General features: G+C 42.0%; 2 protein-coding genes across 2 annotated transcripts in view; one reads left to right on the plus strand and one right to left on the minus strand.

The window, feature by feature from the left end:
* Positions 1 to 3,762, plus strand: part of pik3c2g (phosphatidylinositol-4-phosphate 3-kinase catalytic subunit type 2 gamma) — a 22,049-nt gene extending 18,287 nt beyond the window's left edge. The window contains exon 33 of the mRNA XM_048257581.1: positions 661 to 3,762. Within this exon, the coding sequence (XP_048113538.1) occupies positions 661 to 813 (153 nt within the window). The 3' untranslated portion in view covers positions 814 to 3,762. The remainder of the gene's footprint in view (positions 1 to 660) is intronic.
* Positions 2,541 to 21,473, minus strand: LOC125303702 (1-phosphatidylinositol 4,5-bisphosphate phosphodiesterase zeta-1-like). The gene is made up of 13 exons (XM_048257583.1): positions 21,422 to 21,473; positions 20,677 to 20,740; positions 20,336 to 20,582; positions 19,549 to 19,750; positions 17,461 to 17,605; positions 16,826 to 16,978; positions 15,144 to 15,326; positions 14,568 to 14,724; positions 13,746 to 13,862; positions 12,586 to 12,758; positions 7,390 to 7,516; positions 2,974 to 3,123; positions 2,541 to 2,688 (listed from the first exon to the last, which is right to left on the minus strand). The coding sequence occupies exons 3-13, from the start codon at positions 20,529 to 20,531 to the stop codon at positions 2,606 to 2,608; spliced, it is 1,686 nt and encodes a 561-aa protein (XP_048113540.1). The 5' UTR covers positions 20,532 to 20,582; positions 20,677 to 20,740; positions 21,422 to 21,473; the 3' UTR covers positions 2,541 to 2,605.
* Between the last annotated feature and the right edge of the window lie 558 nt (positions 21,474 to 22,031).

The raw sequence follows: 22,031 nt of genomic DNA on the forward strand, positions 1-22,031 counted from the left end.
ACAGATGCACAATTGCACAATTTCAACCCAATTTTGCTGCTCTTATTTCTTCATTGTATGTGCCTTCTTATTTAGTTTTTATTGTTTACTTGAATGTTATGTTTGTCTGTGGACTTAATTGATAAAATATGTCTTGTCTTCACCGTGGGATAGTGAGAAATGTAATTTCGATCTCTTTGTATGTCTGGGCATGTGAAGAAATTGACAGTAAAGCAGACTTTGACTTTGACTTTGATCCACTATCCCTCTATGTCACATTTATCATGTCAGTCTGAGGAAAGCTCAAACCAATGGCAACCCTACATTCAACAGATTGGTCTGAGACACTCCCTCGACCTATCATACAGGAAATGCCACTCTCTAGAGAACCATCTCCTTTCGGTTTTTCACCGGACTTTAACCTTTAGCTGGTCACCTGTGGGAAGCTTTAGCACTATCTCTATCAGATAAGGATATTTTGAAACTATGAGTCATGTTCGCCTGAAAAGCTGCTTTGTTTTTCAGCCAATCACAACCCCAGTAGAGTTCACAAAGCCTCCGCGCAGGTTATGATCTCCATATAAACTCCACCAGGACAAGGGGTTATGAATGAGCCCATTGTTTGGTGCTGGCTTCAGTTAGCTGCTTCTTGATAACACACATTATTTTTTTGTCATTTAGATTGAGTACAGAAATATCCTGAGTCTCCACGATCGTGTGCTGGAGGTGACGGTCAAGAGCAAGAAGAATTTTGTGGCGGCGACCAACATCTTCCTGGGGGAGAGAAAGATGGACGTTGAGGAGTGGTACCCGCTTGGACACTGTCCCATTTAAAAAAAGAAAAGAAAAAACTCACTGGAGTGTGTTTTAGCCGTGCGGCCACCAGATGGCAGTCCACACCTCTGGTAAAGTGGCACGTGAAAATGCCTGCACATTAATTTTGTAGCCAGGCAGACAGACTGACTAGGCTGGATGGAGTTTTTACAGAAGAAGCATCTCCATGGGAGAGAACTGTTTACAGGAGTCATCTGTTCATATGGAACTGCTGTGTGAACATCCAGGAGAAATATGTAGCACTTGAGTACATTTAATGGCTACATGTAAAGCGTAGAGAGACGTATGATGTGTATATATTATGAAAGTATTTTTTTGTGGTTTTAACACTATATTGTGCAAACTCCAGGTCATCATCATAGCTGAATACTAGGAGCATTTATAAAACATAATATAGCTTTTTTCCTCAGACAGAGAACTGGCTCCGTTCAAAGCATTTCGACCAAACAAAACACGGTTCGAAACATGGCACTTTTGGTTTGGTGTTTTTTTCCTGTGAACCAGAGTGGTCGTGTCATTCTGCCCTTCAGAGGGGAGAAAGCTAAAAGCATAAGTTTTCCGTTCATATCAACTGTTGTCATGAGTAAACTAAAGGGCAATTGCGCGCAAAACAGTCCCGTCCATAAGGCCAACACAATGCCATTGTATTTAGTTGCCGTTATGGACGTGACAGTTTTGCGTGGAATTGCCCAAAACTAGTCAACTGACATTACACTGCAGACGTTGACTAGCATTTTTTTCCTGCTGTTTTTACGGGGCCACTGTTCATATCATTCTCCCGTTTATGCATATCATTAACTTTTGTTTTGCATGCAACACCCATTGTTGATGACACACTCTTGGTTCGGTGGAAACTGGTGGAAATGCAGGCTGATTCACTAAATAGCACCAAGGTTCAAAGAATTCTGAACCTCTTTGTGGTTCCTGCTCTGTGTGAAGAACTCTTTGTGGTTCCTGCACTGTGTGAAGAACTCTTTGTGGTTCCTGCACTGTGTGAAGAACTCCGAGTGGTTTGTGGTTCCTGCTCCGGGTGTTGAATAGATGCCTTTTAACTGCATGGCGGCTTTTGAAATGGCATGTCCTGCGTCAGCACACACACACACATTCCCTACAGGCCCCACAGCTGGCCCTAAATCTGCTCCCTCGTGTCACAGTGTCAGCCACTGGTGCCATTTACAAAGAGCAGGGGGACAGAGAGCAGTCCCTGTGGTCAGCTCTCCTACACAGCCTCAGCCTATTATCGAAATATCCCGACATGCCGCCACTAGGCTCCGGATCATTATGAAGGATTAGACTAATGATGTAGCCACTGTGCGTGTGTTGTTTTAATTGTATGCCTGTGTATTATTTAACATGCTATTTATATCACCACTGTGCCTTTTCCCTTCATGTGAACTGAAAACCTGCAATGACTGTCTTGTGTGTGTGTGGGTCTGTGTGGATGGGGTGTATTATTTCTACTGTCTGTTTTTAGTCATTGTTTTCTTTGCTGTGTGTGTGTGTTTTTTTCCTGATGTTTGGTGCCAGAAGTCCGGCTCTAATTGCTCTCACAAACCACCGTGAGGCTTGTAATTACCTGGACATGAGGAGGAGGAGGGGAGGTCCAGGCGTGTATGTTTGAGACGATTGTGTCTTGAATGAAAAAAAATGCATTCTTAGCATAGGAATGTGCTTTTTTTTATTTATTTTTTGCTGGCACCATGTTGCTGGCTAGCTGCTCCTCATGTGATGGCTCAGGCTGGGGGGACCAGGACCAGGACCAGGACCAGGCCATAGGTCAGAGAGCCAGGCCTTAGGAGTACCATGCGTAGATAAAGAGGGAGGCAGGGTCCAGGCTGTAGCCTTCTCGAGATAGAAGAGGCACCCAACGATATCCTGAGGACAGAAAGTCAACACACACATACACACACATACAGGCAGACATGCATACACACACATATGCAGACCCTTACTCAATTATACACACACACACACACAGCTGGATAACAAATAAAAATGTTCTCTGTTCTATGCTGTCATCTATTCTATGCTTCAATTTCAATTTTCACACATTCAGGTGTGATGTACATCTCAAAAATTAGTACTTCCTAGACTGAGAGTTTTGGCACACACACACAAGCACACACATAAACAGGAGTGTGTGGTGGCGTCTCATCTGACCTTTTCTCATGCTGGTGAAAGGGAGTGTGTACTGGCCAACAAATTCGCTCTTGAGGAGTCCGGTTTGGTCCCGCACAGAGAACCGGACCAGGGCCAGCTCGGGCACCTCGATGGTGAAGTTCATGGCAGCGTCCCACCTCGGACTCAGTGCTGAAACACACAGTGTAGGAAGAGGGTTACAGGGTTTCCGCAGGGTCTTAAAGAGTCTAAAAGTCTAAAATGTTATACTATGATTGTTAGGCCTTAAATTCACCCAAATATTACACACTAGGTCTTAAATAAACTCAGTTAAGGCTGTATTATGTTAATGGTCATTTAACGTTTTTAGTAGCATAGATTGAAGTTGTTTGACATTGTAGTTCTTCCTCTTAATGGTACAAATATATATGACAGTATATCACATCAAGATTTATGTGAAACTGATAAGTGCTAAAAAAACGTAGCCTAGTTTGTATAGTTTGTATTGTTACAGAACAACTTTATTTACTCTGCAAATGATTCTGGGACTCTGATTTTCCTTCAAATTATTTGCCACTGTGGGCATAAAATAAGTCTTTTATTTCATTCACAATGTTTTAAATAAGTCATAAATTTAACTTGTTGCACCCTTCAGAAAATAATCACATATGCTTTTCACATCCTATCAATCCGACTCTTAAGAGTCTGGCAAAGTGTAAACCAGAGAAAGAAAATAAATCTGAACTGTACTAATAACTGATGAAATCTTACTGTCACTTGGTTTTATCTTCCATCTTCTATGTCTACAAATTAAACATCTCCAAATCTTTATTTTTAGTCAACTAACATCTTGCTTTCAAGTCTCCTCTACACACACTCACACACTCCATCTCCTCCACCCAAGGAAACCAACTCTCCTGGAGATAAATTCAGCTGTCATCTTCCCCACCAGTGTGGCAGTCACAGACTCCCTGATCAAATATGTTGTTTATGGTTTAATTAAGAGGCAATCATGCACTAGAAAAAAGGGGGGTGCATGTTTTTTTAAAGAGCGGATTTTTCCGACGCTGAGCATGAAAAGCGAGTGGGTATGAATATGTCCATCAAATCCTCTAAGCCGCACAAGCAATTACACTCTCGAGTGGTATTTCCTCCACAGCTGCTGCTTTGAGGCTGCTGTGGAGAGGAGAGGAGAGAGTCAGGCTAATGAGAACCTGTCTGACTGTCACACGCGCGTGCACACACTGCAAACACACACATGCACACACAAACACGCGCACTTCACACCACACACACACACACACACACACACACGCACCACACACACAAACACACACGCATGCACCACATGCACACCACACACACGCACGCACCACACACACATACACACACACCACATTTTACAGGTGGTCTGCAGGGGAATGCAGGAAAATGGGCTAAACCAATTATAAGATAAAAGATTACCAAAAGGTCAGAGCTGTAAAAACTACTGTGCTTCTAATCTAGTTGTGTTTACCAAGACAGAATTAAGAGGTCTTTTGTTTGGTGTTGCTTTCTGACTTTGATCTGGTCATCAAACATCAAAACCTCCGTGTGAGTACAATCAACAATTATTCCAAGGATTCTTTGGTACAGCTGAACTACCGTCAGGCTGCTTCTTCCTCTTTTTATCAGGATACATTTGTTGGTAACAACCAGTAAAGACCAGCAAATGTAAATGAGTGTGCACAGTATGACACATGTAATGCATCACTGACAATGTCTGGATGTGGGTTATTAACGTCAAATTCTTTTACGGATGCTAGTAGTTTGCTTCCATAAACATAGCTGTCATCAGGCCACAGCTTTCTCCCACTATCTGTACTTTATCTGTACTTTAACATTACGTTTAACCTCAGTCTGGATTTTCTGTGTGGTGTGCCTCGGCAGAAAGTACTCGCATCATAAGTACTCAGAGGGTTCAGCACTCCGTTTCCGTTAAATTTCTGGAGGCACTTCTGGTGGTCTATAAGAGCTGGGCCTCCTTATCCTGCTCATCTTAAAGAGCCATCTCAGCAGAGCGCTGCCTGCACTCTCAAAGCAAACTCAAAGACTCTAATTCTTTTGAAGAAAAAAATAAAAACTTGATTTACATTAACCTTCTCAAGTAGTACAGCTGTTAGTGAACGTCTTAAATTAATCATGAGAAACAATTCAACATACAGCGTAATCAGTGTTCGAATTATACCGTGAGCTTCGGGGGGTACCGCTATCTCGACTGGTGACGTCACTCTCCATTTTATCTAGGCTTACACACATGATTTCACACTTGTGGTTCACAGTCAATTTTCCTTCGAAATATAGGTCATATGACCATGGCTGGCTGGCTGGCCGACAAGTTAAAAGAATCTAATCATACTAGCGAGGACAATTTACCTTACACGTTATGGGAAGGGATGAAATAGGGTAACCACTGTTTCAAGGTGCGCCCGGTGCGTAAAATTGCGCACCACAGTCAAATATTTTTTGGTATAGCAGTGCAATGCAAACATGGAAATGCATACAGAGCAATAGCACGGAAATGGCAAACATATAACTTAAATTTAAGACCCAGAATTGTTTACAACAGAAAGTCTCCCGTTTAATAGCCAAGTTCACCTAACCTAATACAAGGCCAACCTTTGGTTCATTTGATTCGTTTTTTTTTTTTTTTTGATAGCCTAAGCCTGCAAAACATGCAAATAAAAAATGACTTGTTCACGGTTGGAAAACAAATATCTTCACGTTGTTTAGCCTGGGCATTTCATATCATGTAGCCTAGTGCATTGTGAGCCTGGTGTTATCACAGTTATCACTGGTGTGCAGCAATATTAGCTGATCTCTAATAATGGCAACGAGGAAAGACATTTCATGTCCGATTGATTATTAGGCTGTATGTTCACGTAGCGTTTCAAACAAACTGCAGGTAACGTTGCAATTATGGATGTATGGGCATTTGCGTAAAGGTTGATAACCACTAATCTACAGTACATGCGAAATTCCCTGAATATTAGTGCAAATTCCCTCTTGTTAAGACATTAAGAATGAAATTGCACAAAATGATAAATCGCCTTATTAAACCTCTCCCCATGTCAGTATATCTATGGAACTCCTCCTATGGCGTGTGATTGTAGGCCTGATTTTTAAGCTAAGCAGCAGCAATGGTCGTGGCCGCTGAGTGGAAGGGAGACCTACGGTTAAACCATAGCGATCTTGCTACTCAATGTTTTTCTAAGGTTGGCTAATTTACAAAGGCACATGGGCGGATTATGAACTTTCGGGGCCCCTGGGCCCAGATGTATTAAGGGCCCCCCACTAATTGTTGTATATGTGGGAGGGGGGTTTGGGGGTCCTCTCCCAGAAAATATTTAATTTGTTTGATGTGATTTTCTGTATTCTGGTGCATTTTGGGGATGGCCAATACTAAATTCAATCAGATTCATAGCCTACATCCTGATTTGTTGATATTGAGGCAATGATTCCATGCAAAGGCTTGGGCTTCAGGGCCCCCTGACCGCTTGGGCCCCTGGGCCTGGGCCCGGTAGGCCCGTGCAGTAATCCATCCCTGCCAAGGCAGTGAAATATTAGATAAATGTATGGCCAGTTGGCCACCGCTTGCTAACCCATTCGCTTCAGGCTTTTGCAGCCTACTACACTGTGCATTTGTTTTAATTCGTCAGTATTATATCATAGCAAACAATACAGTCTGAACGTACCAGAGAAATGGTACAGCCCAATCGGGGCGAGGGTTTGAAAATCGTATTTAATTAGATTATATCCTGAATTCTTGGTATGTGATGGTAATACTGCATTTAATTACATGCACTATTGGATAACATTAAATTTTATTACATTTTTTCAGTACCCCCCAAACTATTATTTTCATCCCTTTTGGGGGGGGTCCAAGTGTCATCTAGGGGGGTCGGACCCCCCCAATACCCCCCGTAATTCGAACCATGAGCGTAATGTTCTGTTCAAAGCGTACATATCTGAAAGAACATTAAATAAGCTGAAGACCTTGAAGTGGAGACTGGTGTGTTGGACTGAAGGACTTTCACCAGCAAATTAATTAATGTCATTAGCTGTAGTCTAGACCATTCCTCGTACTTCGTCTAATTGGTTCTTGGTTTACTGCATCAAAGCACCTCCTGTATCTGTCCGTACTTATCTGACAATTAACCGTCCCCCCCTCCCCCCAAGATTTTTATGTCTGCAGGCCATGTTTTTCTTACAGGTGCAACAGGCTACAGCGCCCGTACCATGTGCCCACGGGGACCCAGGTTCGAATTCGACCTGCGGTCATGTCCCGATCCCACCCCATCTCTCTCTCTCCCACTCACTTCCTGTCAATCTTCACTGTCCTGTCGGAATAAAGGCAAAAAGCCCAAAAAAAAAAATATATATATATACTAAAAAAAGAGACCACATCAAAAAACCAACCATTGTGCTTGACTGCATCTGTCTGCTTTCTGCAGCAATCGGAAACAACCCCATGGATTTCCACTCTCACGAACGGATCCAGGGCCTTGCCAGTCCTGGAAGAAGGGAGGTTGGAGCCGCTAATCACCTGTGGATTACAAAATAAAAACACCCAAACACATAGAGAGGGGCAGAGGCGATTAATACCACACCCAAATGGCACTTCACCCAAAAGATCACAGCGAGTCTGGCTGAGGAAATGCTGTTTTAGCACAGCACAGTTTAGATCCATGGCTGTTCAGACACAGTCTCAGTTTCACAGCCTGGAAACTTCCCCTCAAAGCCCAACTTTAAAGCTCCTATTTGACAGCATCATTGATGATAATCAGCTGAAATGGGTTGCTTAGCATCCGTAACGTGCAATTAGCAAAGTGCTCCCATTTTAAAGTCTGAAGTGGAAGAGGTGTGTATGTGTGTGTGTGTGTGTGTGTGTGTGTGTGTTTGTGCATGCGTTTGTGTGTATGTGCATGTGTGCGTGTGTACTGCATGTGTGTACTTTTTTGTGTCTGTGCGTGCGTGCGTGCTACTGGACACCACATGCTGCTTAAGCTTCTAGTAGCTGTTTCACCCCTCTGCAGAATTCTGCAGAAGTTTTCTTTTCATCATTTAGTCAGATTTAGCTCCATGTCACTGCATGGGCCTTTACTGTGCACCATGGGCGGTGGAGGTCTAGTCAGATATGTTAAATGTGTAATGCCAGAAAGTCGTGGACTCGATATAAGGGTTAGCCAACGTGGTGCACCTGAGCAAGGCACCTAACCCTGAGTTGCTCCAAACGGACTGTCCCTGTAATTAGCTTTCTGTAATAACATTTCTGTTAATAGTTTTTCCGGGTAGGACTGTCCACTGCATGCCTGAAAAATAATAATATATTGTGATCAGAAGTGTATCCGTACATGTCTCAGGTATTCCAGCTCAGGTGGACGTATAAGTATAAGGTGGCACAAACACACAGTGTTCAATTTAAAAGACTCTGGTGCCATAGAATGCAAATTAGAGTATTCCTCAGGTAGGTTAAAAATAAAGACGCTCTATTCCCCACTCTGGTTGAATAATTTACCAACCTAAGCTAACCTATTTATAAGCCAGACCTCTTTATACCAGAGAAACAGAACTCACACACTGGCAGCAAAAGAATCATTAAAGGCGGCGCCGCACAGGAACAGGTAGAGGTGAAGACCTCACAGATACAGCTGCACATATACGGCAATCACTGGCATGTTTTATTCAAGGGTCCAAATGGGAAATAAAGAAAGGAAACCAAACGTCTGGGGGAGAGACAGAGTGTGAGAGAGAGAGAGAGAGAGAGAGAGAGTACAAGAGAGGACTAACATCTTCCCTAGTTAAAGAGGTGCAAGAATAACTCAGAGATAATAAGAGCTGATCTCTACTATATTGCTAAGAGACCAGAACAAAAATTACATTCATTTCTAGGTAGAAACTCTAACAACCTTATTTTGGCAAGGACCAGTTTTTGCCTCACACAGCCAAATAGCACACTGCTTAATTACCATCTATTCACACTCAGTGAAACAATATTAGTGGATTATAATGTCTTTGGGGGAGTGCGTTTTCAAAATCAGATCCGGCGTCTAGCCTACTTCATCAATCACTTTAATTTTCTCAGCACTGGCTTCAAAACAGGAAATTGAAAAACAGCCATTATACCTGTGCTTGGACCTTGAAATATTGAGAGAAAGTAAGAAAATGGCACAAAACAGAGAAAAAACGATGTGGTCGTTCATATTAGCGTCATTCATATTAGCTAGAGCGATTCTTGGTGTGAACTGCCCTTTATGGGGAAGGTCTCTATAATCGTGACGTAAATGTTCATACCGTTACATCTCTAACTAGGAATAGATCAGCCAAGAGAATGGGCTGTCAATACTTTGTATGCACACTCTCTCCTCTCCCTCTCTCCCTCACACTGTCATTCAATGCAGGTGAGGAAAAAGAGATTTGTTCACCTGTCAGCTCTCACACCCTTCGTCCCTATGGGGAGTATGTGTTTATCTTGGCTGCAGCCCATATACACGGCTGGCCTTTTAGCACCTGTAGGCGGCCAATTCACACTGTCAGACTGAATTAGTGCAAAACATCCAGCTCATATGGTTAAATATACCTGCTCGATGTGTCAGTCTTACCTATCCTCAGAGGGGAGATGCTAAAATATTGTTCAGAATCATTCAGCACTCCTAGATGATTCAATTAATCAGTAATTCATGAATAATCATATTCCTCTACAAGAGAGAGCTCTCAACAGTGAAAGCCTAAAGTAATTTTATTTTCTTGCAGACTTCAAGAGGTCTTGTCCCTTTGCCTCTGCAGAATGTATATGAATAATTTAATTAGACCGGGCCTATCTGAAAAGAAATGATGCCTTTCTTCAAAAGAAGTTATTATTGTGATGAGCCATACAATGCATTTGGGCTGTACATGTGCTAATTATCAGATTATGTAACTTCCTGGCACCCATCGTTTTGGCAGGCATCCTTGACCTTGTGGAGCTAAGAAGTCTTCCTAGGATTTTAACATTGAGTTTAACTGGATGTGTTATGTGATGTGGAATCCTGCTCTTTCGTTGCATTTGTGTCCTACTTTGTGTCTTTGGTGGTGGAGGATTGCGCTCTTTTTACAGTGCATGAAAATGCACTGTTCTGTTATCCGAAGTATTCTTCTTCTTATTAATATTCTTCCCACCAAATTTCTGCGTCTAATTCAGCTTCAACCGTTTAACGTAGAAACTTCGTTCAAACTTTGTAACGTAGGTCTTGAAAAGGACACTTGAGGAATGTATTTTTCACTTTTGTAAACTTTATACTTTTTTTTCAGATATTAACAAAAAACAAGCTTATTTTTCCCCATAGACTTTACATTAGCACTATGACATCACAATGGACTAACTAGAAAATGTAATTTCGAGGAAATTACCAGTGCATGAAAATATAAACATACTGTATATTAACATAAAATGCCAAACAAACTTTTATTTGGAAACAGTTGGCAGAAGTCATAGTTGATAACAACTGACAGTTGAAATGGCTGAACAGTTAAATAGTTGAGTAGTTTAAATAGTTAAATTATTAAATAGTGAATTATTGTAGTGAGGACATTTATTTTGAAACAGTTGTGGGCAGAGGAAATAGTAGTCTTAAGAGAGCCAGATTGTATGCTTAAAGCCTGAGACAGAGTATATAGTTTAAAAAATGTAGATAGTGTAATGGATGTTGATAGGCAGATTGTTTAATGGATGTTGATGGATAGTTTAATGGGTGGATGAGTGAATGGTTTGAAGAGGATGAATGGATAGAAAGTTGGATGAAATGTGCCTTATATCCTTGTAGAATGGAGTCACAGAGAGAGTTGGCCTAGTTAAGCAGAAAGCAGTTGATACAGGTGTAATCAGTTGAACTGATTCTTTGATGGGGCCTAAATGAGCAGCTGGAAGTTGATACAGGTGCAAATCAAGTTAATTAGTACATTGTGATGTCATCAGCCTAATGTTAAGTCTATGGGGAAAATTTGAGTAGTTTTTAATAAATAGTTTACAAAGTATAAAAGTTACAAAGATGAAAAATACATTGCCCAGATGTCCTAAGTAAGACCTACGTAACATAGTTTGAATGAAGTTTCTACGTTAAACGGTTGAAGCTGCAATAATTGCGTTAGAAGAAGACAAAGAAGAAGAAGAAGAAGAAGAAGAAGCCTTGGAATAACAGTACAGTCAAAGATGGTTGATTACGAAGATACTTCATGAGAGGCCATTTCCTGTCCCTGGAAATTTATGCAAATAGGGTAGCAGTACACGCCCTTTTATTTATGCAGTGATCGGGCTCTCTTTTTAACATTGAGGTCTATGGCAGAATCCAAGAATTTCCCAGAATTTGTCAAAGCCTTATTTTTTTGAGCAATGGATGCACATTTCGGACACGGTATCATGATCTCCAAACCCTCCTCCCTATTTCAGTAGAATGTCGTGATAGTATGACCCTCCAGTCGAGAGAAAATCAACATTAATGAAGGTGTACACCAAGTTTATTTTGTACTCCGGCTTGTCTTGCGTGGAACCGAGGCATTCAAACGTAAGTCATACGTCAGTGACACGCCCCTGTGCAGGCGGGAACTTTGCCCTCATAGACATGAACTAGGACGACCCATCTTGCTACGCATTCATTATCTTTGGTACAGTGCATTTTCATGCACTGTAATTAACTTGATTTGCACCTGTATCAACTTCCAGCTGCTCAACTAGGGCCCATCAAAGGGCCAGTTAAACTGATTGCACCTGTATCAACTGCTTTTTGCTCGACTAGGCCAACTCTCTGTGTCTCTCCATTCTACAAGGATATAAGGCACATTCCATCCAACTTTCTATCCATTCATCCTCTTCAAACCATTCACTCATCCACCCATTAAACTATCCATCAACATCCATTAAACAATCTGCCTATCAACATCCATTCAACTTTCTGTCTATCAACATCCATTACACTATCTACATTCAACTTTTAAACTATAAACTCTGTAGCATACAATCTGGCTCTCTTAAGACTACTATTTCCTCTGCCCACAACTGTTTCAAAATAAATGTCCTCACTACAATAATTCATTATTAAATAATTTAACTATTTAAACTACTCAACTATTTAACTGTTCAGCCATTTCAACTGTCAGTTGTTATCAACTATGACTCCTGCCAACTGTTTCCAAATAAAAGTTTGTTTGGCATTTTATGTTAATATACAGTATGTTTATATTTTCATGCACTGGTAATTTCCTCGAAATTACATTTTCTAGTTATATTTTGTTTTGTTTTTCTGAAGGCCCCATATCATGAAAATGTCCCTTTTTCAGCACTTTTATGTATGTATTTGGGTATCTGGGATGGCCACCGTATAAACACAGAAATAACAAAACTGTTCCAAACACCTCAATGAGCTATGCGAAACTAGGCTAATGGTGGGTTGGTCAGACTGAGTTACTGCACGCACAAAGAGAAGGTTATGTCTCATCTTATCTAAGTCTGTGGGGAGACTAATTTCCCAAAATGTTGACGTGTTCCTTTAACGTCAAATCACATCATGTAATGAATTGGACACTTTTCTGAGAAGTATTCATTCATCTACTAACAAAACAGTGTGCATACTGCCTCTGTACCTTCAACAGGAGGTGAGCTGGCCTCAGGTTGTATTTGAAAGCGTTGGGATCAAAGCTGCTCTCCCCGGACCGCAGGAAATGGGGCTTCAGTACGTAGCCCGAGCCGCCGTTGTCCTGGAAACGGCCATTGTTCAGGTCCATGGGTAAGCCAAGGGACTGGAAGTTTAGAGCCACTGCGGGGGTACAAGGCAACCAAAACACAATATTAGCACGGGGGCACAGTCACAAAGTGCAGACACGCAGGAAAAAAGGCTTCAGGCAAGCCATGCTGAACTATACAAATGTAATCCTGTGGGATTTAGCTTGTGGTGCAAGCACACTGAAGTAGAGAATTGGGTGTTTTTAAGACTGCTTATTTTCACAGACAGTAATATACATGACATGCACCCAAATTCTATAGCAGCTCTGATGACATGTGACGTGAGAGTTCCGTTCATAGTTTCTTTTTCATCTCTGCTTCTGTTCAATTTTGTGATTTTGCCACTTGTGTACATGTGTTCTGGATACGTTTTCTGCTAAGGTCGAGTTCAGCTTTGTGCAGAGACGGAAAAGAATCTAACAGAATTGAACAGAATGAACAATATCACATGCAAGGGGAGACATTCACAAAACATATTTCCTTTACACAACCGAGGGGCAAAAAGACGCAGAGCATGTGGCAGAAGGAGAAACCTTGGAGATAATTCAAGTCATTTCAAGCCTCACCTCACCTGCCGGAGGGCAATTAGCAGAAAATTGTCAGTCCCTCAGTTATATCAAAGCTGCACAGTTGGCATCAAAGGCTGTCTACCCTATCTTTCTCCATTCACATTGTGTGTGTGTGTGTGTGTGTGTGTGTGTGTGTGTGTGTGTGTGTGTCTGTGTCTGTGTGAGAGAAAGAGAGAGAGACAGAGAGAGTGTGTGTGTGTGTGTGTGTGTGTGTGTGTGTGTGTGTGTGTAAGATGTGTAAGATGTGTAATGTGAAAGTGATGTGTCATTTCCATGTGTAACTTATGTGGAGCAGTGAGCAGGTTGTGGGTCTCTTGTGTCCCATATGCAGGTTGTGGGTCTCTTGTGTCCCATATGCAGGTTGTGGGTCTCTTGTGTCCCATATGCAGTTTGTGGGTCTCCTATGTGTCCCATATGAGGGGTGCATCAGCGAGTGTGAGCTCGGTACAGACCTAACTGGATGCCGGCGTTCCAGAACTCCTGTGGGTTGAAGTTGGAGGAGAGGGTTCGGGAGCCTGCGGGGTAAACTCGGCTGAGGAACCGCACGTTGTGCAGCACAAACTCTGCTCCTGCGAGGGGAGCACACCAGAGGGAGATAGATAGATAGATAGATAGATAGATAGATAGATAGATAGATAGATAGATAGATAGATAGATAGATAGATACTTTATTGATCCCCAGGGGGAATTCAAGGTCTCAGCAGCATACAGATAACACATACACATTCTTTAACAGCAGAAAAAGTAATTAAAGTATATAATATAAAAACACAACTAAGCAATAAGGACAGTAGAAGATAAAGAATATACTAAATATACTAAAATACAAATTATACTAACTAACACTTAATCTAAATCAATTCTAAAAACAGTATCCACATAGTGGTGATTAATCAATCAGAGGCGCTTGCAATGACTGAGGCAGGGACTGAGCCTGTGATTCTCTGTGCATAGTAAGGTAAGGTAAGGTGCTCTGTGTGAATGAGTGTCCACAAGATTACCACAAGATTCATTTGATAAACAGAAAAACTCAAAACGACACTCATTATCTCCACCATGAGAGACTATGAGACTATATCTGTCTCATTCTCTGTCTCCCACAACTCTCTCTCTCTTTCTCTCTCTCTCTCTCTCTCTCTCTCTCTCTCTCCCTCTCACTCTATCTCTCTCTCTCTCGGGTTTTGTTTTGTACACTTATTAGAGTTTGATGGTCAATCGATAATGAAATGACAGAGCCTTTCTGCCCTGATCTGACCTAAGGCAAATTAGCCTACCTGAGTTTTTGACCAGCTTCTTGGCTTTCTTCTCTGCAAATGATGTGTTCTCGTAGAACTGCTGGTTATCTCTGGAGTGCACGAAGCTGATAAACTTCACAGACTTGGTGTAGATGACCAAATCAGACAATGCCTGTGCTACTACGACCTTCTTTTTCTGTGTTGAAATAACCATAGCTAAAAGTTCAGGAAGGGTATAAAAACCTGACGCAATTCTTATAATTACCTGACTATCACATATAAGCATAGTAACACTGCACTGTGAACTCTAAGGGTGGGAGGGGACCACAAGTAAACACTCAGGGGAATGTGGATGATTACATTTTAGAGCTTAATTGTACTAAGTTCTAACTCAGAGCTCTGACACAGAAATGCATGAGTTGTAAAGTTACAAAGTTTAAAATTCAAACGTTGGTATGGTAATAGACCATCCACAGAGGCAGGCAGCCTGCCACGTTGCCATTGTTATTGCATCACAGTTTTGTGTATGTAAGTGTTCAAAACACTCAGGGCCACAGCCCTATGGTGAGCCACTCAATACAGCTCTCAACAGTTTAGAACAGCTGCTCATCGTACTTTCTTCTTTTTGGACCTCTTCGCTGGCATTTCTTCCTCCTCCTCATCAGCATCCTCTTCCTCATCGCTCTCCTCGACACCGGCCTCTCCATCAGCATTCGCTTCCGACCCTCTGGCCTCCAGCTCCAACTGCGGTGCAGAGTTCAGCTTTTTGTTCTTTATGAGAACTTTATATTTCAGCTCCTGTCAGCAGATTTATAAATAAAAAAATGACATTGACAGATTAGCAGAGTATCTGGTCAGTAATTTGTGGTAATTTAAGGACATTCCAATACTGTGATACCCTGCATCTATTCATGCATCTTTCATGTCTATTCAATATCCAATATCCATTATCCAGTGTTACTTTAATGTATTAACAAATACAGACAAGCCATTCATCTCTGGACAAACTAAGAGTAATGTTACAAACCGACTTTTATAAAAACAAGGTATATAAGATGACCAACATAGGGTGATGAATTCACTAAATATATTTCTATGATGAGTAATTAGGCTAGTTATTGCTGGCTTAACAGTCATACATTTTTGTACAGGATTTAGTCATCATCTTATCATGGATGACAGACTTGGGAGAAAACATTTCCTCTATCTGGAATGAATCATTTGGTAGCATAACAAATCTCACATTTTCCAGGAGCGAAAAACCCATAACGACCAAACTTCTCTCATCAATAAATCTCCTCTCCCCACTGCCTGTGAACAAACTGACCATGTGGTTTTTCAGATAGTGATAACCACATGGAGCCCTGCTATTTTCACATCAAAGATTTATACACACCCTGGATATTAAAAAGGTCCACACAAGTGATTGAAAGCAGAGGCAACACTTTTCATTCATACTACTGGAAACGTTTGCGGAATATCCTATCATAACAATACATTCTCAAAAACACACATTCTGCAGAATAGCTTATGATCAAGTCTCTAAAGCCTGCGTCTCCCAGAGAGCCAGACCCCAGTTCCTGGTGATAAACCATTACACCAGACCTATAATCAGCACCACTAGACACACTCTACTGCCGCCAGTCTGGTGCACCAACAGCAAATAACTATGCGCTGGGATATCCAGAATCTATACAGCTTCTTAAGGACATCGGCCCATTGGGAGGGTTTGGCATGCCTCTATGGAAATTATAGTACCCTAAGTCCACATAGAAACAACATTCTTTTCAATCCATTATATTAAGAAAGCAAAATCCCAGGATTGGGTAATAAAGAAGTCAATACTCTATTTTTGGTAGCAGTATTTATGCCTCATGTCTATTGAAATTCTATTGCTATACTAGTGAGGTCATATTGTTCCAGTGTGTGTGTGTGTGTGTGTGTGTGTGTGTGTGTGTGTGTGTGTGTGTGTGTGTGTGTGTGTGTGTGTGCATATGTGTGTGTGTGGAAAAGAGAGAGAGAGAAAACCTATACCATGGTTGTTTGTACCAACAACCTTCTAGCAAATATTACTACTGTATATTATATTAACATTATTAGATCTACATTACATGTATTGTGCAGAACATGAATTGGGGACACCACAAAAGACAATATGGAGATTAAAGTCCTAAAATATCCAAAGCTGTTATAATGCCATAGCATGCAGTACATTCCACACAATAGCTACTGCACAGTCAGACAGCACTGAAAAATACCCTACAGTTAGGCAGTGAGAGCTTTGCAAAGTGACTTACGTCAGGGCTTGGCAGATCTCCCTGGGCATCCACGGTTAGGCCAGTATCCAGCAGCATGTCTCCCAGGATGGAGGTGAGGTAATGGGCCATGACCTCCTGCTGCCCGTGGCTGCAATGGTTCTCCAGGGAGAGGATGATGGGGTACGGAGAAGCCTACAAGGACACCCATCATCAGTCGATCTCACTAATGTGTGCATCAAGTCTCATTTCATTTTAACATTAAAAATGTAGGAGAGCCTCCCATAGACACTGTTAAGAAAATGTTACGTTTCATGAAGGATATTTGATAATTTTCCCCATGATTTTTAATATGGGTTGATACACATGGGTTGACACAGAAGTCCCACTCTTTCTCTCAGCTGTGCGATTCACTGCAGTTAAAAGGCAGTGGTCTCTGTGAGGATTTCCTCTGTTCATAGAACTACTGAAGATGTTCTGAGCTCCACTGATCAAAGCCTGAATTTGCACCCCACAGCGCTGAGTGTGACTATTAAGGAGCTGTAATATTCATAATGATCTCCACAGTCACAGAGAGAGCGAAAGAGAGAGAGCAAGAGAGAGAGAGAGAGAGAACATCAGGAGAGCGAGACGGAGGCAAAAGCATAGTTCTCCTTTAACATTCTATGCCTGCGTACCATGAAGGCATACTCTTGCACTGTGGCGATGACATCTTTAAAGAGGATCTTGCTGGTGAGGGTGTAGCCGTGGTAGACGATGGGCTCCGTATCGGGACCGTCCCAGCAGTCGATCTCCAGACAGCGGCAGCCTCTCCTGAGAACACTGTGGGTCACAACACAGTGCCAGGATCAGCACATGAAAGGAAACTCAGCAAGTGCTGCAGATACAGAGATAACACTAACCGGCCTGTTGTTTACAGGCTCCTTGCCCTTAATGGGAGCGTTGGTGTTTGTTTTGCTGACTACAGCTGTGACTTATCAATAATGCAGTAATGTATGGCAATGTAAGGCCCTGCTGAAATATGTCCAACGCACAAACCCAAAACAGTGGGCCAGAGAGAGAGAGAGAGTGGGGCAGAGACCCCCCTCCCCTTATACAGGAATCTAGACATGCAGAGATATAATCCCTCACGGTATAAAGGAAGAGATTCTCTTCCTCACAACATACAGGAGTCTAGATATGCAGAGAGATACGCTTCCTCAAGGCATACAAGAATCTAGAGATACTCTCCCTCACTGCATACAGGAATCTAGAGATTCTCTCCCTCATGACTTACAGGAATCTATTTTTATTTCGTTCTCAAAAATCTTATTTCACTGGTATATTCACAGATTCACTTATGATCGCAACTTAAGACCGTTATTGAAAATCACTTATTGCATTGCTTGTACAGTAGCCCAGTCATGCACATGGCTGTGACTGCATTGATTGAACAGTAGCCTATTTGAAGTAGCAGGTACCACTGAGCGTTGGGGAGTTAATCAATCCTATTTCTTACCAGCCACAGCCGTTCTGCTATGAAACTATGAAATACAAATCAACTTTTTTAAATCATCTTGATTTACGTTCACTTGGTTTCTATGTTCAGTGTGCAAATTAATCTCTTCATGGGCTTGGAGACTCCTATTAAACATCCGCATTATGCTGAGTGTTGTGCTTTTTGTTTTAATCATGGCTGCCGTGCACACTGCCGCGCATGCAGCAAAAGATAAAAGGGGCATTTGGAGAGGTCAGGAGCAGCCTTCCACCAGCCTACCCTCATTAGGTAAGTAAAGCAGCCCACCCCCAAACCCTCCAACCGCTCCGTGCGTTCGGCACGAGGGCTGTAGATTACAGGGCAGGGCGGCCGCGGTCACGAGGCACTCAGGAAGCCCATAAATACTCATTTTTGCTGTCCTCAGTCCATTTCCTTGCCTACATTGTTCTAATCTGTCAGTTTGGCCGCTTAAAAATGGGCTGTAGGACCCGATGAAATGTCCGATCGGATTCCAGCAGGAGGAAACACCGTCAGTCTCTGAGCTAAATAATGGTGCCCATTTAGATTTTGACTTTCAAAAATTGCCAAGTGAGATTGGTCCGTTGCGCAAGGTTTTCTGTGCTAAAGTGATGCACTTGCAGACTGACTATGAAAAGTTAATCACAAATGATTAGACAGATATTATACCTGTTGTACATTGATCATATAAACTGGATATAGACTCATTCACTATTTGGAAGACCAACTACAGAAAAGGTCCTGAGAGTCAGGTGACCTTTCCTCAGAACAGTAATGGTGCCAGTTGATGCCTCACAAAACAAAAATGGAAAATATGTCACAAAATATTAAATTGTCTCACAATACCAGCCAGAACCGATCTGTTGATTTGTTGTTGCACTAAGTAATTTGCTGGCACAATCTGAAAGCGGTCACACATAATAGGCTATGTAAGTAAAAATTCCCCAGACAATACAAGACAGTTATATCTGATTTGCAGTTTTGGGTAATCAGACATGACAGTCCTACTTCAGACTACACGGACACAATGAAATGGTGCATCCCATAGTCTTCACATTCTGGTATGATGGCATTCCAGTGCCTGCTGTAGGCATTCTAGTACCTGATGTAGGCCTTCCAGTACCTGATGTGGGTATTCTAGTACCTGATGTAGGCCTTCCAGTACCTGATGTGGGCATTCTAGTACCTGATGTAGGCCTTCCAGTACCTGATGTAGGCCTTCCAGTACTTGATGTGGGCATTTTAGTACCTGATGTGGGCATTCTAGTACCTGATGTAGGCATCTAAGTGGCTCTTTCCCACGAGCTGGTCTCCAGTCAGGTATGTGTTGTGGGAGGAGGAGATGAAGTAATGGCAGAGAGGCTGACTCATGTCCTGGTACACCTGTGTGTGAGTCTGGTCCAACACACAGCAGTCCTTCGACTCCATTAGCCGTAGGAAACCGTCAAATGTCATGTTTATCTCCGCTCTGGCTGTACAGAGTCAACAACAAGAAGAGAAGCATGTGAATGTTTATTTCAATGACGCACTGCAGTTAGAGGCTGGCCTATTTTTTGCTCATCTGTTAAAGGCCTCTGGACATTTTTTGTTTGTTTCATTTCATTATAGTAGAGTGATATTTTATTACATTGACACAAAAAGCCTTGCTCCTTTAGGACATTTAAAGGCTAATATAATTGCATTGTATCTGTGCTTTCATCTGTGAGATCAAAGTTAAATCAGGGTACTGTCCTACACCCCCTGTGTGAGTCATTTTTGCCTCTTAGCAAAATATTTGTAGCTGACTTTATATTAATATTACTTATACATTATTACTATTTATATTACTAAGTTTTATATTTAGAGGTGTTTAGGAAAAGAACCGAGCGGAAAGAGCCCAACTCATGTCACACTTGAATAACTTGCATCTGTGCAGCTTGACTAAGCTTTTGTATAGCCTACCCAAATAAAGTCCTACAGAATACATGCTTATTTATGATGTCATTGGTGATATAATAGCATCATAAAAAGCCACTTGATTTGCATTTTGACTTCCAGGAGCAAAACACTCGGCTAACCTGACTCATCCACCTCATATCTGTCAATCAAGGCCTCAGCTGTCTCCTGATTGGCTGAGACCTCCACCTGCTCCCTATGGAGGAAGGTAAGAAGGGCTGAGGCAGTGAGGCGGTTGTCATGGTCGGAGGTGTAGCACTGGAATATGTGCTGGATGTCACTCCTCCTGGAGGTGGGGGGTTTCTTCTTCTTTGACATGAAACTCTCTTGTCCTGCTCCCTCTGGAGTTGGAGTGGTTTGGCTTCTGAGCTACAATGTTGTGGAGTGGAGTGCAGTATTAAACAACTAAGCATTGCTTAATATAACAAGTCCTTTTGTTTTGTTCTGTTTTGCAATATTATACCTTATAACGTTCCCTTTCCCATCCAGTCAGACATCATTGGTTGCCATTTATGGACCTGATTTGTCTGGAAAATAGAGAGCTGGTTAGCTTTAAAGTAAATGATGCACGTCTCATGACATGCCTATTTTGCTCCCAAATCTGATGCTGAGATATCTCACAGCATTCATGAGTGTGGGAGCCTGATAGCGGAATAGACAGGGACAGTCTAAACTGGCCACATTCATTCTGTTCCTCCTCAGGACAGAGATGAAAGTAAAGCAAATAGAGAAGTGGTAGCAGATGGAAAAATTACTTTCAAATTGTGCACCCCCCCCCCCTCTCTCTCTCTCACTAAATAAAAAACAGTTGGTCTTCGTCTTTTAGAATGTGCTCTTGATCATACTTTTCAACATGTTGCTTAATGCTGGTGTTTAATACTAAAACTAACATTGTATGCATCACGCACCAACTAATTTCTCTAAATATGTACTTCCATTAGGCTGACTAAATGCTTAATGCGACCAGCCCTCATCACTGCCTTTGACAGTTACCAAGGCATACTGTATGGAGGATCAATAATGCTTTCCCAACACACCTATTTTCACCTCCACTGAACCACTGCAAATTAAGCACTACTGTAACTTGACTTAATTAAATTGTCTGTGTAGCTGAGTCAAGTGACAGAGAAATTTAGCTGATTCTTAGTTGCGTAATAACTAAACTAAAAAAAATGCTGTCTTTTCAGTTTCCATTTTAAAAGACTTACCTTCAGGAAGTTCCAAGGGAGGTTCACAATAGCTGAGAGTGGGATATCAACTGGATCAGAACTATTTTCATTTATTTCCATGGCAACCTCTGCATAGAACTATTTGAAGTGTCATAATGATGGTCTTCCCTCCATATCTAATAATTATGCATTATTTCCACTTGGCCACAAAACCAGCATATGAGTGAGGTGTGTGTGTAGATAGATGAAAGCTTTGATTTTTTTTTCTTCTTTTGTCCTTGTTGTTTGTTGTTGTTGTTGATTGTGAATTTGTGCTGTAAAGGAGCTCAGTGCCTGTTCTCTTTCTCCATGTCACTTGGGGTTTGAATGGATGACTCCCCACATTTATAAACATGCCATGATCACAATGTATTGATAGTTGATCTGTAAGTAAAAGCTTCAGGGCCTGGATGTGTGCGGTGCGGTGGGCTGTGTGTGGTGCGGTGGGCTGGGTGTGGTGCTGGGGTGGGGTGGGGTGGGATGCTCTGCCTGAGGTGGGAAGCGGCGGGATGAGTCAGTGGTGCACAAGAGTAGTCATCAGCAGCCCTGTCACAGCTCAGTAGCTGCAGGCCAGCCTGAAGAGAAAAGACTTTGGGCTGTCAGGGCCTTT

Source organism: Alosa alosa, chromosome 11, assembly GCF_017589495.1.
Source record: "Alosa alosa isolate M-15738 ecotype Scorff River chromosome 11, AALO_Geno_1.1, whole genome shotgun sequence".
Lineage (NCBI taxonomy): Eukaryota > Metazoa > Chordata > Actinopteri > Clupeiformes > Clupeidae > Alosa > Alosa alosa.

Excerpts from the sequence above, each read along its gene's own strand:
- LOC125303702 (XM_048257583.1), bottom strand. The coding sequence starts at position 20,531 with ATGTCAAAGAAGAAGAAACCCCCCACCTCCAGGAGGAGTGACATCCAG. Across the intron at positions 15,327-16,825 it reads GAGATCTGCCAAGCCCTGAC|GAGCTGAAATATAAAGTTCT; the intron begins GTAAGTCACTTT and ends ATCTGCTGACAG. Across the intron at positions 7,517-12,585 it reads CAGCTCACCTCCTGTTGAAG|GTGATTAGCGGCTCCAACCT; the intron begins GTACAGAGGCAG and ends TGTAATCCACAG.